The sequence below is a fragment of the Brienomyrus brachyistius genome, chromosome 12, assembly GCF_023856365.1.
Source record: "Brienomyrus brachyistius isolate T26 chromosome 12, BBRACH_0.4, whole genome shotgun sequence".
Classification (NCBI taxonomy): Eukaryota; Metazoa; Chordata; class Actinopteri; order Osteoglossiformes; family Mormyridae; genus Brienomyrus; species Brienomyrus brachyistius.
Window position 1 is genome coordinate 17,883,904 of NC_064544.1, and position 17,941 is coordinate 17,901,844.

Below are 17,941 nucleotides of genomic sequence, written 5' to 3' on the forward strand. Positions count from 1 at the left end.
GTGAAGGGCAATCACCTGTTGGTGCACCCAGGGAGCCTTGCCACAGATGCATGGAGGCTGGGTTTGAACCCATGACCTTCTGGTTACAGGCACACAGGCTTAGCCAACAGAGCCACACGCTGCCCCATAACACTGGATGTGGTCTTTTCTCGAGTAAAATCTCTTCATACTGGGACTCTGTGGTTTTCTTCTATAAACACACTTTTGTAAGTGCTGTATTATGGGATGTTCTGGATACCTCCTGCTCCTTACCATTCCATTAAAGGGAGGACAGAATATATTCATCTTGTTTCTCATTCATTTTTTCAATTGCAGATAGAGACAGTAACATTTCTCTTCAGTGGCATATCTCTGACTCAAGGAGGTTATTTCCAAATGTATGTCGTAAATCAAAAACTTCCTTCTCTGTTCACAAAATAAAAATGACTTTTGTGCCTATCGGTCTGGATATAGCCAGACCAGACCCTCGAGTTACATTTTTGTATGATGGCTGATTTATTGAGTTTACTTTGCAAAGATTGCAGTTTGTGTTGTTGGCCGAGGTACACGATTACCAGTAATAATTGAAAAAATGATCCACAGCTTTCACACTCAGATATATATATATATATATATATATATGACTGGTGATAACCAGGCTAAATATTTATATGGTAACTCGTTCGTTTTAAGTTTAATTGAGACGTACTGCTCTAATGCCCATCAAGAAAAGTATCCTTTTAAACCAGACCAAAAAGTTTGGAATATCTCAATGATTAATTAATCATGTAATGTGTGTGCGTGTGTGTGTGTGTGCGTGTGTGGATTATGTTTATATTACACCGTGGGAAACATTTTTCAGGTTCCCACAAAGACCTGTGACTGCAATCAAAAAACTAAAAATGCAAAAGTCTCATATTTTGTTTGGTTACTTAGGTTAGGGCTGGTTAAGGTCGTCATGTTGGGATTAGAGTTTTCTCCATAAAAATAAATGGAGAGTCCCCACAAAGATATAATTACAACCCTGTGTGTGTGTGTGTGTGTGTGTGTGTGTGTGTGTGTGTGTGCGTATACACATTCTATATGTGTGTCACATGTATATATGTGATATGAATGCCCGTCTGTCTCCGTGCGGCCCCCTTTCCTGCCGTCTTGGTTATCGTCGTGTCTCTGCTGTCCGTATGAGGTAGACCTGAATTACGTCATGATGTGATGATGTGTTGATTTTCTGGGGCACGGTGGGCCGGGGAAAGGGCAGCTTCATCCTGCCGCAGCTCTGGCAGTAATAAAAGCTGACATTTGAGTTTTATCCTGATGGATTCCCTGGAGGTGCACTCTTATAATGCGATACACTCTCTGCTCCTCTCTCCAGTCTCCTCTCTTCTCCTCCCTCTCATTTCCCTCTTCTTCCCTCCCTCTCTTTTCTCTCTGCCTCTCCCCCCACCTACCTTCCCTCCCTCTCTCTTCCCCCCGAATTCATCCTTTCCCTCTCTTCCACTCTCCTTTCTCCGGATCGGCTTTTGTCGTTTGACATCCGGCTAACCGGACCCTGGATGTTATCAGCTGAAGGTCTGCTTTTGAGTCCCTCTGCGTTCACTCCCAATGAAGAAGGACATGTTTGCCGACGTCCTTCTTCTCCCGAGCCCGAAGGAGACCGGACCCAAGTCTCGACAGGCTCTCCTGAGAACATTCTTACCTGCTCGCTTCAATTAAAACATCAGCTTCGCCATGTTAAATCACCGTCACATGTCTGTCTGGGTCTGTCAGAGAGCACGCCTTTCTGTGTGGTCTGTCAAGAACGTTCCATGGGAGTCTGCCAGCCATTATGTAGCACCTGAAGGCATAAGCTGTAGTCCCTGTCTAGTTAGTTATCTGGTCTTTTCTTTGCAGCCTCTCATAGGTTTATTTCATCTTACTTGCTGATGCTTCCAGCTGCCGCTAATAAGGCTTCACTGATTAAATAGATGCAGACAGCGTCTGAGTCTGACGGCGATGCTCTTAAACACAGGCTTTACTCGCACAGTCTGACGAAGCTACATCACCTTCTGCAGGTAACGCCATGTGACTGTGTTCCTCCCATCTCGTTTGCAGGTGACCACTGGGAACCGCACGAAGCACTACGTCTCCTACCGGCGGAACGACTTCGTCCAGATGAGGTTCCCCAAGTACGCCTTGCCCAAGGTACGGTCTCCTTAGTCCTCCGGAAGACTGTGCGCTTTCTTTGGAGATCAGCCATGTGGCGTCATTAAAATGGTCTTTTAGGTGATTAATGATGACGGAAAGGTAAGAGAATAAGCAGGGCATCCCTGTGAGACCAGTGATAGGTCCATTCAGGTGGTGGGGGAGGGGTTTGCTTGGCAAGTGCCAATGGAAAAGCTCCCTGGGGCTTCTCACTGTGGGCATCATTGTTCCTGTCATTAGGACAGAGGTCCTGGATGAGGGTCTATCAAGATAGATCTAGTACTGAACACGCTCCTGTGCAACAAGAGGGACACCAGGGGTTTCCACAAATTGGTTTTAGATTAGACTTGATGGTTATCCGAGCACTTAACATTGTATATGGCATCTCTGAAAGTATTTTGAACGTATTCTGTATGATTTTGTTTGTTTTCATTTTCTATTTATTAATTGTACTGTCAATTATTCACATTTTAATGCACCTTGAGGGTTGTCACAGAAGTAATTTCGTCGTGTTACACAATGACAATAAAGTGCTTGAAAATCCAATCACTGTTCAAATTTAACCTTAAATTAAAATGATTCAACAATGTGATATCAGAGAACTTGTGTTAATTCTGCTAATTGTCATTAAATAACTAGACATACATCTAAATAAAATGTGATAAAGCTTAACAAATTATGAAAATATAGAGAAAATACCATTTCTGAAGCCAGGTAACACAATATATTTTATAACTAAGAAATTATCATTTCTAGTAGTGTTTCATGATTTGAGGGGTTTGAGATCTCAGTCAGGCTGGTTATGTGTTCAGCTGGTCTAAAGATGAGAGTTTTGGACCAGAGGTAGACAGATAGACCTGAATAGTTTCTCCTGAGAAAATTCAAAAAACTACGAAAGTGACGTAATGCCCTATGGAAACGGAGAGCGTGAAGAGAGGAGGTGGGCAGGATGAGGGTCTGTCCCTGGTCGACGGCATGGTGCCCCTGTGTCTATTCAGTGGCTAATGGGCCGTCCTTAAACAGCCGCGCCTCTCCCTTCCTCTCCCTCTCGCTCGTTGTCGTCTTCCGTTACTCTCCCTCCATCTTCAGCTTTGTTATCACTTTCCACAATTGATTAACTCGCTGGTCAGTCATTGAGCTGCTAATGAGTGAAAATGGCCTGAGAGGTGGGTAAATGGCGGGGTGGGGCGAGGGGGGGTGTGCGCTTGACACGGTGATGCTTCATATAAAACACCCTTTTTGGGGAGCGGCAGCGAAACCCATCGGTGGGATTTCATGCTTCGTACACGCAGATGTCCCTCGAACGGGCCGGATTAGCTATGGCTGGGAGAATAAGAGGCGTCAAACGCTCCTTTATCCCTCCCTTTTTTGCTGTCGTCTGGGCTTATTTGCTTGCAGCGTGACGTTTCGCCATGACCTCGCCCAGCCCGTATGGAAAAGGCACCATATTGCGTCGTTTAGGGTCTTCTTGTGGGAAATATTAGAAGCAGGAGTGTGCTGAGGTACCTGCTGTTCTGCTCTCAGAACAGACTGCTAAGCAGGAAGAGGCTCACGGAGGAAGACGGCGACATCTGTCCCCATTGTAACGCCGGGATTTAAGCAGCCTTTTGTTCCCTGCCATAGGCTTCACCGTGACCATGTACTGGATAAGCGGTTATGGGAGAAGGATGGAAGGGTTTTAAGGTGGCTTTGGCAGATGGTGTGCAGACTGTGTGACACAGTAGCAGAAGGAAACAGGACAAAGGGATCAAACAAACAGGAGAGTCCTGCTCAATGAATAACAAGAACAGGGTGCCTTTAAGAAGAGCGAACGCGAAGTACTTTCATCACCTGGGGCTCTTTCTAGCCTGGGGCTGCTGAACTATCCCCAAAGTGCAGGCGGTTGGTCTAGTCCAGCTCCAAGCTGTCTTTTGTCTCCCACCAGCGTATTATAGTTCCCCCTGTAGCTACAAGTACTCAAGAAAAGGTCCAAAGCTTGTGATAGCTGAGGCTTCTCCTGCTCCATCCGTCTGGTTCTCCTGGATGGACCAGCCTCCCCTGAGAGCTTCCCGTAGGAGCGGAGTAGCAGAATGGGAAGTTGGGCATCGGACCATTCTTCATCTTGGAACGTGGCACCATCTTCCATCCAGGGTATCTGGTAGAGTAGCAAGCTGCCCCGGTTCCTGTGCGATCCTCATGACGGCAGTCGGAGGTGGTGGGGGTGTCTTTCCCTCCTCCAAACTCTCCTTCCTCTTGGTCTTCCGTACCATCAGGAGACTGTGGGGTACCTACAATGAACGGGGTACGAAAATGATGCTGTAGAATATTACCCATTTTTTGTATCTGAAAAAGGAACAGGAATTTCTAACATATTCAACTTGAATTAAGTGGCAACCTAATACATGATCACTTACCCAGAGACGACCAGATACTGAGTAACATTGATGCATCCATCAGCGTTCTCCAGCGCAATTAGGCTAATGAAAAGGACTTCCATTAAGTGAGTAGCTGACTGCCCTGAGTTTCTGTACTATACTACGGTGTACGGCAGAGACAGTACAGTATTTTTTAGCCAAGTTACATAAAGATATAAGACATTCTCTTTAACGAAGTTGGGTGGCTTGAAACCACAGATATTTGGGGAATATTTTTGGCCAGAACAACAAATCATGTATTCTTTTATTTTAGCCTGCATTTTGTGATTGCATAGTCCTTATTTTATTTTATTTTGCTTTTTTTTGTCCTTGACTTTTGTGATTGATTACCCTCTGCCCACTCTGTAGGAGGCAGGCAGCAGCTTGGACATGAGCTCCTCTCATTCGCCCATGTGACTTTTCTCTTAGCCAATGATCGGTCTCCATGCAGGCACACTGAATGCTGATTAATAATAATAATAATTGCTACTTTATTAATCCCTGTAGGGAATTGCTCCATTTTGCTTCCCCTAGCTCTCTGTACAGTAGGTGAGAGTAATCTTGGCAGCAAAGAACAGCCGGGAGTTAAGGGTCTTGCTCAAGGACCTGCAGATGTGCTAAGGCTGGGCTTGAACCAGCAACCTTCTGATCACAGGCACAGACATCTCATGCCGATCCCCTGCCTCCAATAGTGAAATAATAATAATGATAATATTAATAGTAATTATTATTAGTTTATTATTTATTTATTTGATAATAATTTATGCTAATTGAAACATCAGCATGATTCATCGCTGACAGCTGACAACCCCTTCGCCTTTGATGGGTCACCTGTCAGCGTGGACACAGGAGGTTCCCATTCATGCTCTTTTAGTGAGAATGTTCAGCTCATCAGTATAAATATATATACCCATCTGAAGCCAATAACCCTGAGTTTGAAAGTAACCTACTTTGGGAAGCCGAGCGTCTGTATGGAGCGAAACACAGCCGTGCTGCAGACTGAAGTCTGCTTCAGCATCTTTAGGATGCTACTCTGCTGTTGCTTCTCCCCCCCCTGCCGATCGCCCAGAGTGACGAAAGATGGTTTTTGGTGAGAATAGAAGCTCAGATTAGTGTAAACGCCCATGAGTGCCATCTTGACTGGGGAAAGCTTGTGACTCAGATTAGTGGGTGTTCGGGTCGTCGGCTCAGCGCTGGAAGACCGGCAGCTAAATAAAGACCATCCCACAGCGGATAGCGCCTTCGGGGGCCCTGCCTGCTCTTTTCAGGGCGTCTCATAGTATTTCTGTATCTGCCGTGACCTTCGACGGCCCCCGCTTTCATTTTCCGCCGCCTCCTTCGCTCTCAGATCCCGTCCGGCTGGCAGCATGGAAGACGCACCAGTTGGCGAGCGTGTTGACGCTGATGGGCAGGCGCATTAGCCCGCTGTCTCTGCCTTTGATGCCGAATCTGCACTCAGAAATGCATGTGACATGGAGGGCGCGTTACTCTGCCGGATAAACCCCCGAGTGGCGGGGGGGGCAGGGGGGGTTTAAGTGGACTGGTGGAGCGTCATTCCCTATATAACCATCCTCTGCTCCTCTTCCCCACTTTGCTTCTGTGTAAAATCGATTAATTAAATCTGCCTCCTTGCAGCGTACGCTGAGCCAGGCATTAGCATCCCCCCCCCTCCCCCCAGCTTCCACTCCAGGCCTGTTCTTCGGTAATTGCCTCAGCTTTTCAGCTCCACGTTTATTATCATTCAGCCCGTGTAAAGTGTTCACTATCTGCTCGCTTTATTTTCCTTCTTCCCAGCCGCGTGTTTGTGCCTCGCCGGCTCTGCTGGATTGAGGGCCGCCTCTGCCCCTCCCACGGCCGGCGTAGCGCTGCTCCTCCATCGCGTTTCTCCCGTGACTCCCAGCCCTGCACACCTCCTCTCCCCTTCACTCAGTGCTTCCCTGCAAAACGGCTCGAGCTGCACTTCCAAAACCTAAAAGTAACGACGTATATGAAACATTCTCTTCACACCTGTGCGCCCACCTCCCCCCCCCACTCTCTTCCCACCCCAGGACGTCCAGATCGTCAGCACAGATGAGAACCAGGTGTTCCTGGCCATCCAGGAATGGTATCAGACAGACACCTACAATCTGTACCAGTCGGACCTGCAGGGCGTGTACTACTCCATCGTTCTGGAGAACGTGCGCAGCACCAGGCAGCCGGAGGAGAATGTTCTCATCGACATCCTGGAGGTGAGCTGCCCCGACCACCCTGCGCTCATTACCATTTCAGTGTTTCATTCCCCGCTCTCACGCTCCGCTCGTGCTTTGCTTGCCAGACGCTTTTATAAAACTGCGGTTTTCTTTCTTGGCAAAGACGGACTGCCCCCTCCCTATAAATATGACCGGTGACACTGCCCCCTACCCCAGCTCAGACCCATCTACCCCACGTTAGACTCATGTCCTTTTCCTTCATTTTGGCTCCTGTCTAACAGCTGGTGTCTGTGTCGATTTGCATAGTGCGAAATGTCCGCATCAGCCGAGTCCAAAACATACAGTCTCTGTTTGTTTTTACGTTGTTTGCCTAGAGGACGGTACTTGGAAAATGTTGCTTTAAGACTGAATTAAATACCAGAGCTCTTTTAAAAACTCTTTGGAAGTCTATCAGCCATCTCAGTTACTCTCTCTCTATGTCATATATACACACACACACACACACACACACACACACACACACACATGTTTAAGTGGCCACTTTATTAGGTAGACCTATCTGGAACCAGGTACCAAAATCCTTTCTGTACAGTATTTTTACACTTGTGGTCTCCTTGTTAGCTTTTACCAAGCCTGGCTATTCGCCTCTGACCTAACAAGGTGTTTTGTGTCAAGTTGCTACAGAAACGCCCCTGACTATCTGTTTTGTTCAGCGCACAATTCTCTGTAATTTCTGGACAATGTAGTGTGTGAGAATCCCAGGAGGTCGGCTGTTCCTGAGATGCTGGAATCACCATTTCTGGCAACAATAATCACACAGCGTTTATAAGCAAGCAGGGGCAGAAGTGGGTAGTTCAGGTCCAGAAAGTAAAAATCCTGATCAGGATTTTGTATCAATCAACCAGTTGAGCATAAAGAGTCACAGTCACAGAGTATTTAGCTGGTCGGTTGAAACAAAATCTTGGTCTGGATTTTTACTGTCTGGACCTGAACTATCCATCAGTGAGCAGTGGTACCTAATAAAGTGGCCACTGAGGATATATATGTAGGTATGTATTGTACATATATAATGTCAAGTCTTGTCCAAATGTCAATGTATAAATGCTCCATTGTCTCATCCATTGGCAATTAACTCTGTTTTTTTCTGTTCTCTTGGAATGTTTTTCTTAAACTCCAGATATGTGTGTTTGTGTGTGATAAATAATACCTTTTTTTACTGGAATTAATTAAACAAACATCACCAAAAGTATTTAAGCTTCTGAGAGGAAGATTACATTAGAAGAGAAACATCCTACTGGAGTAATTAATTCCAGCTCATTTGCATAGCTGAGTACTGTAGCTACGAGTTCAGGATGTTGTTTCTTCAGTTTAAGACATATTCTATCTGCCAGACTTTCTTCTCATTTAGAGAAGGACACCTTGAATTTGTTTTTAATGTGTTTTTTTTGGTCGACTCTCATAATGTGATTAATTACTATGAAATTATAGGCCAGACACATAGTCACATCATCACTAAAGTATAAGACACCCAGAAGGCTTCAGCAAATATATTATTCATTATTCTCCATGCCAGTTGCAAACATTCCCACAACATATCAGAAACAGCAATTAGTGTCCAGCACCTCATCTTGCTGTCTCACAATGCGTTTGAATGACAATGTCTGCAAGCTAATTTTGTTGCTGTGTGTTAACATACATGTTGCTACGAGTGTGGAAGACTGTACAAGCCTGACAAGAGTCAGGTACTGAAAGCACTAGAGGCTCGCTTATAAGCCAGCCGGAGGTACGCAGTGGTAGTGCTGCATGCACACAAGGCTCGCTTATAGGCCAGCCGGAAGTACGCAGTGGTAGTGCCGCATGCACACGAGGCTCGCTTATAGGCCAGCCGGAGGTATGCAGTGGTAGTGCTGCATGCACACGAGGCTCGCTTATAGGCCAGCCGGAGGTACGCAGTGGTAGTGCTGCTTGCACACGAGGTTCGCTTATAGGCCAGCCGGAGGTACGCAGTGGTAGTGCTGCATGCACACGAGGCTCGCTTATAGGCCAGCCGGAGGTATGCAGTGGTAGTGCTGCATGCACACGAGGCTCGCTTATAGGCCAGCCGGAGGTATGCAGTGGTAGTCCTGCATGCACACGAGGCTCGCTTATAGGCCAGCCTGAGTACGCAGTGGTAGTGCTGCATGCACACGAGGCTCGCTTATAGGCCAGCCTGAGTTACGCAGTGGTAGTGCTGCATGCACACGAGGCTCGCTTATAGGCCAGCCGGAGGTACGCAGTGCTAGTGCTGCATGCACACGAGGCTCGCTTATAGGCCAGCCTGAGTTACGCAGTGGTAGTGCTGCATGCACACGAGGCTCGCTTATAGGCCAGCCGGAGGTACGCAGTGGTAGTGCTGCATGCACACGAGGCTCGCTTATAGGCCAGCCGGAGGTACGCAGTGGTAGTGCTGCATGCACACAAGGCTCGCTTATAGGCCAGCCGGAGGTACGCAGCGGTAGTCCTGCATGCACACGAGGCTCGCTTATAGGCCAGCCTGAGATATGCAGTGGTAGTGCTGCATGCACACGAGGCTCGCTTATAGGCCAGCGGGAGTTACGCAGTGGTAGTGCTGTAGTATAAAGTGGTAGAGCTCAGTACTGGCATTTGATGCATAGTTCAGCTTTTAGTGCTGGAATACAGGATGGTATGCTGTGGTCCTAACAGATGTTGGCAGCTTGACTTACCAGTGGGTTCAAAGACAGAGAATGAGCGACCCCTTGAGGGAGATTCGGGCTGGTAAGGATTGTGAAACGTCTGGCTGACACCGAGCGGATCAGTCTGGCAGGGCTGTCGTGGCTGATGATGTCCTGCGGATAATGAGGCCCCAAGAGTTTTTCCTAAACCAGGGTCATGTCTTCCACTCTGACTGCAAAAGCACGAGCCGGTGGAGGGCGATCAGACAAGGGACACAGTACATCTGAGCTGGAAGTTAGAGATTTTTTTAGATGCTGCTCCCACTCAGACCCGCCGCTCTGATCACGCCCACCTGTCAGGTCCCTAATTTTCTCCCGATTATTCCCTCCCCCTACGACCTACACAGTTTACATTATTAAGGTATCTATTTGATGTTCTGCCTACTCTTATGCCAAGAAATTAGCATGCAAAATAAAAAAATATATATATTTGCCCTAATTATATAAAAATATCTTAATCTTTGCAAGAGCAAAAACTGACCTAAACCACTATTTAGAATGGATTTTAATCAAAGTTGAGAGACACCGAATTATGTACAGCAACGTGGCCCTACATGATAGGGATTGCTTTTAACTGGTTTTCATTGCATCGGCATTAGATCTTCCCACATACTTCTGACTTTGTACATTAGAATCATGTTTTTACAATGAAAAAAACTCTTCCATGAAGACCCAGACAGGGCACGGGACTTTCTGGAGGAATGCCATCTACTTTGCCAGCAACTGTCGACATCAGCTTGATGCCATCTAATAATAATGACACTGTCTTCTTCAGAACTTCTGAAAACATTGTTTCTGCGATATTTCCTTTGCGTCCCACAGGTACTATCGGGGTTTGCAAGACAGCGCTAAACTAAGCGAAGTATGTTTATTTGATTATTTTGAAGCGGTCAGGTAGAAGAGTAGCAGCTGTGTAGACAAGGGGGAACTGAAGTTTCTTGGAAAGGGTCGTGAGGAACTGGCGGATTCCTCAAATGTACTAATGCAGTGTTTCCCAACCATGTCCTCAGGGAGTCATAGCTGGTTCACATTTTTGCTCCCTCCAAGTTCGCTGCCAGACAGTTCACATTTTCGCTCCATCCCCGCTCCCAGAGCAAAAACTGGGACTGTCTGTGGGTCCCTGAGGATCGGATTGGGAAACACTGGAATAGGCAGTTGACAAACCCGGCACCCCACTTCATAGCTGTGCCGAAGGCAGAAAGAGTCTTTTATCCTTAAGAGACAGTGACATCAAGGTGGATGGAGAGTCCACTAAGAATGAAGATGAGTTCAGGAGTAAAGTATCTTGATAGCTTTGCGGTGATCTCTTTGGGTCAGCATCAGGGTCCTGCTCCCACGAAGATAAGACTTATCCACATTACGTCTCTGTAAAGCTCATCCGTCTTCACTCCCCTCACTCACAGCCTTCCAAAGCTGAACCTTCTCCAGTTCAGTGCCTGCATTAAACTGGAGGAGATGTATCACTTCAATAGACGTGTCTTCCTTAGTGTTTACCTCTGTCGGCACAATTTGAAAGCCACATTTTTTTTGTCTCTGAATGTTCTTTGAGGCCCCTGCCACAGAGTAAATGGATGTTCTGCTTTGCATGAAATCAAGCTTTCGCATGAAACCTCATTCAGTCGGCACACATGGAAGAAAGTCATATGTAAGGGTTTTTTCACATTTCTACACAGCTACATTTTCGGTTTATAGATTCCATGTCCTTCTGCACCTATTAGCTTTTCAGAACAGTAATAAAATATAAAGTGACCAGTTCCTCCTCAGTTTGCCTTTGGATTCGATTATATCACGAAAGCACTTCTGTGCCCAGAAAATCAATCTACTAAAGACGGAGGCGGAAAGTTCAGGTCCAGAAAGTACAAATCCGGACCCAAGGTTTTGTATCAACCAACCAGTTGAGCATAAAGAGTCACAGTCACAGAGTATTCAACTGGTCAACTGTATCAATTCCTTTTTAGGTCCGTGGGATCAAGGGAGTCTTCCTGGCCAATCAGAAGGTGGATGGGAAGGTGACAACGCTGGTCACCTATAACAAAGGACGGGACTGGGACTACTTGACCCCCCCAGCCACTGACATGAATGGCAAGCTGGTCAACTGCAAGCCGGTAAGGTTGAGCTGTAAACATCACCGGCTCGCTGCTCTGACCTTACCTCATGGTCCATTGCACTTTCAGAAACAGACACACGCTTGAGCGTGTGTCCACGCTCTCCTCCTTCAGCAGCTTGTGTCTGAAGTGCCACAAGACGAACAGACAGCTCTCTGGAAAATTCAATGCAGCAACGGCAGAGGAACCATCTGCTTACGACTTCCTTGTTAGCCGCAGGTCATGGACTGAGCCCTTTGAATGAGTAATTAAGCACATGCACCGTTTTTGATAGTCTGCGCAAAGAGGGAGAGCAGATGGAGGAGGGAGAGACTGCGGTCGCTTCTAATAAGCCAGGACAACATTCAGACGCTGATGTAAAACTTAGGATGATCTATGGAACCTCTTAGTCTAATGAGCTGCTACGACAGTGAGAGGCAGACAAATGGAGCCAGTCACAGACATGTGTTGATGCTTCAACCTTGGCGTTGTTTGCGGTCATTCAAGGGGGTGAGGTCTCTAAAGTATGTGCCAAATACACACAACCCTGTGCTAAACACTCTTATTAAGTCACACAGTTCCACTAATAAAGGACACTGGAGAACGTTATTTTCATAGCATTAGCTTATTGTTCTTTTACACAGTTATTCACTGTAGAGAGGCACAAAGGACATTTCTCACCAGTGTCTACCTCCATGAGCCTCGGATCAACTTTGAAGCAAATTTCTCACTCCAGCTTTCTCATCCAAAGCTCATTTTGCTAGTGATTGTGCCACCTTCTGCCTGGAATGGCTTATTGATAGTGAGTCACACTTATCATGGGCTTATGTTCCAGAAAAGAGATGGAACGACTCCAGATTCAGTTCCTTGTATCTCGTTTCTTGTGGGAACAGAAGATCAGTACATGCTACCATCCTAAAGGCTGGGTTTTTAATTAGTCTCAAAGCCTCACATGACCCAGGCTGTAGCCCAGCCCATCAGGACATGGGGTCTGAGTTGATGAGCTCAGAACATCAGAAACCTTATAAATCTCTCTGGGGGGGCTGTCCGTTCTAACTTTCTCACTCGGACTTGACAGTGAGAGGGCTTGTTTTATGGAGAAGTACCCGGGTTAAAAGTTCATAGACAAGAAGGGACTGCAGAATGGCCTGAAGACTGCTTTCCATACCAATGTACAGGTCTTTATTTGGACCAATAGCTGGTATTTTACTTCCTCTAAGAGGAAGAAAGAGACTATATTCATAGCCATATACCCACCTTTTACTTAAGCACCTCAAACCAGCATGTTATTTAACAGTAGGACAGCAGCAGTAATACAGTCAACATCTCCAGCTTTCCTTACTGCTTCCATATATCATCTCACATAATGTAGTTGCTCTAAATATGCTTGCAGTTTTGGGGGAGTAAAACCTGCAGTTTGTGAGTCTCGAATCCTCCCTCCAGTGACTGAGATGGCTGAGTGGGGGGGGGGCTCTCTGTGTTTCTTCCAGCCGGACTGCCACTTGCACCTGCACTTGCGCTGGGCTGACAACCCCTATGTCTCTGGGACCGTCCACACCAAAGACTCCGCACCTGGGCTCATCATGGGAGCCGGTGAGTTTCCACGCACACCGTCTCCACGGAAACGACAAAGCCTTCCCGGTCTCTTAAATAAGAGTCCCAAACGTGTATAACATTACAGGATGTGGACAAGAAAATGCTGGGGTGTTTGCGCTCTCGGAGGGATTGATTTCTTTCAAACAAGTGCCAAACAAGAGATGGTTTAGCAGACGAGTTAACCGGCTACTCCTGGTACAGTTGCAATTCAATATGAGAATAAACATACATATCTATGCTCCCCAGGGCTGACTCTAGCTATCGGCGGAATAGGCAGTAGTGTAGGGCCCCTAAAATACCTGCGTTGGTGAGGGAGTGAGGAAGTCATCATCAGTTTTCTTCCCAAAAAAAATTCTGTCTAGGGCCCCTGAAAAGGGGGATTCAGACTTAGGGCTTTCAACTCAGCCTTGGATAATTTTGTCTCGAGATTACAGGCGATCACAGGTGACCTGCTGGTGATCCGGCTGAGTTTTCCGTATATCGATGACAGTTTACTTTTTGGTTCCTCGTGTTAATATGCGTGTTCCTGCGTGATTATCTGTCCCGTTTATGAGTTATGGATGTGTGCTTTCAAAAGCATAAGAAAAAAGACCTTCGCTTGTCGCTCACGATGAAACGGACGACTGCAACAAATTAAATTTTTTATAAATGTAGGTTTCTGTTTTCCCCGACCCCTTTCATATCTATACCCTCACAGAACAATCCATCACCGGTCTCTCTGGATTCTCCCTGTCCCACTAGCTTTTATTACCCTGCCCAGATCTCCAAAACCCATCATCTCTCAAGGTATAACGTGGGGGGGGGGGGGGGGGGGGGGAGAATCAGTCTTTTTAAAAGAACTCAGAGAGATTACAAAAGATAACAGGATGGAATGAAAACAAATGTCCCTACTTTCGTGATAACTGGGTGCCAGGGTGTGAAATCGTTTTTTAATTCAACGGAGTACAATCCTTTCCCTTTTCCGATTTTTAAATCAAACTTTGAACAAAAAAAAACAAAAAAATGTGAACAGATGAAAGAAAGTGGTCTTAGCATTGTTCTGGATGCCCTCTACTTTCCGGGCTTTTCTGGTTCGCGGCGAACGTATAATTGAGAGGGGGGAGCTTACAGCTGCCTGCCGATGGACTCGGTTGTCAGCATTAGTGACGGAAATCTGTTATTACCTGCCAGACCCTTCAGAAGGAGAGAGGGAGAGGGAGGAACTGAGGACGGAGAGAAGTCGCTCGTCTGAATATCCGTCTCTGTGTCATGGGTACAGGAGATGGCTCTGGCGCACGCACTGTCGCCCCCTGCTGGCCTGTCCATTTGTATGCGTCTAATATGTCGGGTCAGGTGCCTCTTCTTCAGGTGTTACCGTGTCTCTGCAGGTAATCTGGGATCCCAGCTGGTGGAATATAAGGAGGAGATGTACATCACATCGGACTGTGGGAAATCCTGGAGGCAGGTACGGTGTGACTACGGGCGTCTCTCTTTGTTTGGACACGCCTGATGTTTCTCTGTCTGTCCCCAGTGTCATCGGTCACTTTACATTCTTCATGTTATAGCTGCAGCAGCCATGTTGACCCAGGGAGCCTCATTCATAGAATCGCTCTGTCTCCGGCATCGCCCCCTACCCCCCCCCTCCCCCCTCGTCATTGCAGGTGTTTGAAGAAGAGCACCACATCCTCTATCTTGATCACGGAGGCGTGATTGTAGCCATCAAGGACACCTCCATTCCACTCAAAATCCTCAAGTAAGGCTGCGTTCTCTGATTGAGTAATTCCTAGTTGATTTCATAATCTTAAGCCAAAGTACCTTGGCACACACTTTCATCCAAAGTGACTTATTTTTATAGGGGGAATTTGGGTTTAACACATCATTTAAAGATACAACAGCAGGTCACATCCTTGAGCATGAATCACTAACTTCATCGTTTTAAATGCATGTATGTTTAACAGCTCTGCAGACTACTACTGTATATATGAGAGCCATTGACAGCTAGAGTCAAATTCCCTGTGTGTGTGGACATAATTGGCCATTAACGCTGATTCTGATTCTACTTCGGTTCATAAGAAGTCCAGAGGCTACAAATGAGCACCATTGGATCGGCGCGAGTGAAATGCAGGGTCCTGACACTCTGAACACATCATTGTCCATATACCAAAGATACAGTGGTTGCTTTTGAAACAGCAGCCCCCCTCAGGCCACATTATGCATGTTAGAATTTTGGCGTTCCCTTTATCGGGCGCTACAAGGCCACCCGAGTGGGGGCCTGATGCCGGCTCTCTCTGATTAAAGAGCACCATGTGCGTGTCGCGGTATTAAAGCTTCATGACGGCCGCAGCTCCTGTCGCCATCTATTTCAGATAATGCTAAATCCTGTGTGCGCTTTAAAAAGAGAAATGACTTTTATCTTTGCTCAAAATAGCAGTATGATGTGCTTACGATCTCCCTGTGGTATCGCTGAGGTTTAAATGGCTAATAAAGGTGATTTTCTCGTTGATGTGCCTGGCAGCTTTAGCAGTCTGTAATGAATACAAACCTGACTTAAGCTCACTGAGTAAGAAACTGTCGCTTAGTGATCGGATTGGGCACAGCCGTTACTGATATTGGAAAATAAAAAAAAACTGGCCTTTGTGCATATTTTTGAGCTTTCAATAGATATCATGCTTTGCATGACAAACTCAACGCGTGTAGAAATTAGTGACAACATGGACACTAGGCAGTGAAAGCAGAGGGCCTGTGAACATCAGCTTTATGGTGCCATAAAACATACGGTTGCATAAAACAGAGGCACACTGCTGAGCTGAGCATCCCAGCAATTTTGTGACACAATCACCCTGTTTCACAGTTTATAGGAAAACAGTCACTTCAGAGAATAAAAGCTATAATTCCCATTGTGTACAGAATGCAGATTAATAAATCACCGTATTTTATGCACATATAATTTCACTACCATACAGAGGATAAGAATACTATAACCCAGTGTTTCCCAACCCAGTTCACCGGCACCCACAAGACAGTCCATGTATTTGCTCTCACACAGCTCTCTGCCAGACAGTCCACATTTTTTGCTCCCTGTCATGAGCTGGGAGGGAGCAAAAATATGGTCTGTCTGCGGGTCCCCAAGGACCAGATTGGGAAACGCTGCCATAACCACACAAAAATATGCCAGAAGGTTCTTTATTAGCGAACAGCAGGATGAGCTCAGTGTAGAACTGTGAGAACATGAGAATGCTGCGAGTGATTGACAGGCGCGGTCTCACACTAGTTTTGGGTCGCGGGATGGTCGCGGGGGGTCAGTGGGGCGTGGCTTTGAGTCACGTCCTGATAGGCCTGTGATGGTTGACCTTCATAGTCCTACAGGAGGACTACAGGGCTGAGAGGGTGTTGAGCTCAAAGACATTTCTGTTATGAATAAGGTTTATAAATCAGTATAAAATACTTTTTTATTGTTGCTGTTTTTTTTATATTTTTCTTCATATGTTTTAGTTTTGGCTTCAGCATTTTGACTCATTCTGCCAAATGATGTGTTTTATTATTTGAGGATATCTAGATATTTAGCCTGCACTGCATTATACTGGAAATAAACAAGAGAGTTGGTTTTAGGTCTAGTTTATGGTTTTAGGTCAGACGTGAAACTGTATCCATTGTTGATTCTTGTGGTCATGGAAACAGGCGAGCAATATTACACTTTATCGTCAGCAATGGGGCTGAATACCTTTGGTAACACTTTACTTGAGGGGGCTCAAGTAACTTAGTAACTCAGTTACTGCTCAAGTGCAAATCATGAGGAAATATAATAACTGCATGAAATATGCGAACCATCATGATTAATTAATGAAGGACGAACATGTGATCGGTACATAACCAGCACTTGTTTCTGGTTCATTAATACGTTGAGTAATAGTGTTATGCTACATTATTTTAGTCCCATAAAGTAAAATGTTACCATTCTTTCTATTCTGACATTCTTTGCACTGAAGATCAACAGACCTATTTTGCCTTGTGACACACTGGCATCCCATCCGGAGTGTGTCTCTGCTTTGCTCACTATGCCAACTGGATGGATTCCAGGTCCCCCCATGACACGGGATGAGAGGTTGGAAGATGGATGGCTGGGTAACATTAAACGCAGATGAAGTTTATCTATGCTAATGCAGGCAGCTTTCAAGTCCTGACGTGCACATGGCCCAGTTCGTATTCCCAGTTGTTAGAATTGCAAGTGATCCCCTTGTAGTTAGTGCGAGACGCCCCTCCCTCCCCATAGTGTTGAAATGGACATACCAAGCAGGTCAGCGCGACGAGCACAGAGCAAAGGTGGTGGGGATAATACTGCAGTGTGATCTGGGGGAGATGACTGCGTTGGAACAGACCCAACAAGTGGAAATACAGAGTTGTTATGTTAGCATTCGAATTTTACATTTGAATAAGTTTCAGATTAACAGAAAACCGATCCCCGCCCAGGTTCAGCATCGACGAAGGCCGGACGTGGAATGTTCACAACTTCACCAGCACCTCCGTGTTCGTCGACGGCCTCCTGAGCGAGCCTGGGGACGAGACCCTGGTCATGACGTGAGTTATTCCCAGCCCTCCTGCCAGATATCACCTCCGTGGTGGTCCCGTACTGCGGGATGCATTCCAGAGCATTCTAGTAAATATTCATACTAAGCATGTCTCCAACCGTTTGAGTGGAGTGAGACGGTCACGGAGGTGTGAGAGTCTGGTGAGTGTATTTACAGGCCTTCTCACTGCTGTCAGAACCACTGTCTTTGACTAGCCTTCTACGTTTTCATGGTTCCGTGCAC

At 46.3% G+C, this 17,941-nt stretch overlaps 1 protein-coding gene across 2 annotated transcripts in view; it reads left to right on the forward strand.

The window, feature by feature from the left end:
- sorcs2 (sortilin-related VPS10 domain containing receptor 2) overlaps positions 1–17,941 on the forward strand; it is a 197,394-nt gene that overhangs the window by 160,431 nt on the left and 19,022 nt on the right. For both annotated transcript variants that reach the window (XM_048971460.1, XM_048971459.1), the window contains exons 8-14: positions 2,071–2,160; positions 6,602–6,781; positions 11,433–11,579; positions 13,049–13,151; positions 14,522–14,598; positions 14,795–14,886; positions 17,601–17,708. In XM_048971460.1, coding sequence (XP_048827417.1) covers positions 2,071–2,160; positions 6,602–6,781; positions 11,433–11,579; positions 13,049–13,151; positions 14,522–14,598; positions 14,795–14,886; positions 17,601–17,708 — 797 coding nt within the window. The remainder of the gene's footprint in view (positions 1–2,070; positions 2,161–6,601; positions 6,782–11,432; positions 11,580–13,048; positions 13,152–14,521; positions 14,599–14,794; positions 14,887–17,600; positions 17,709–17,941) is intronic.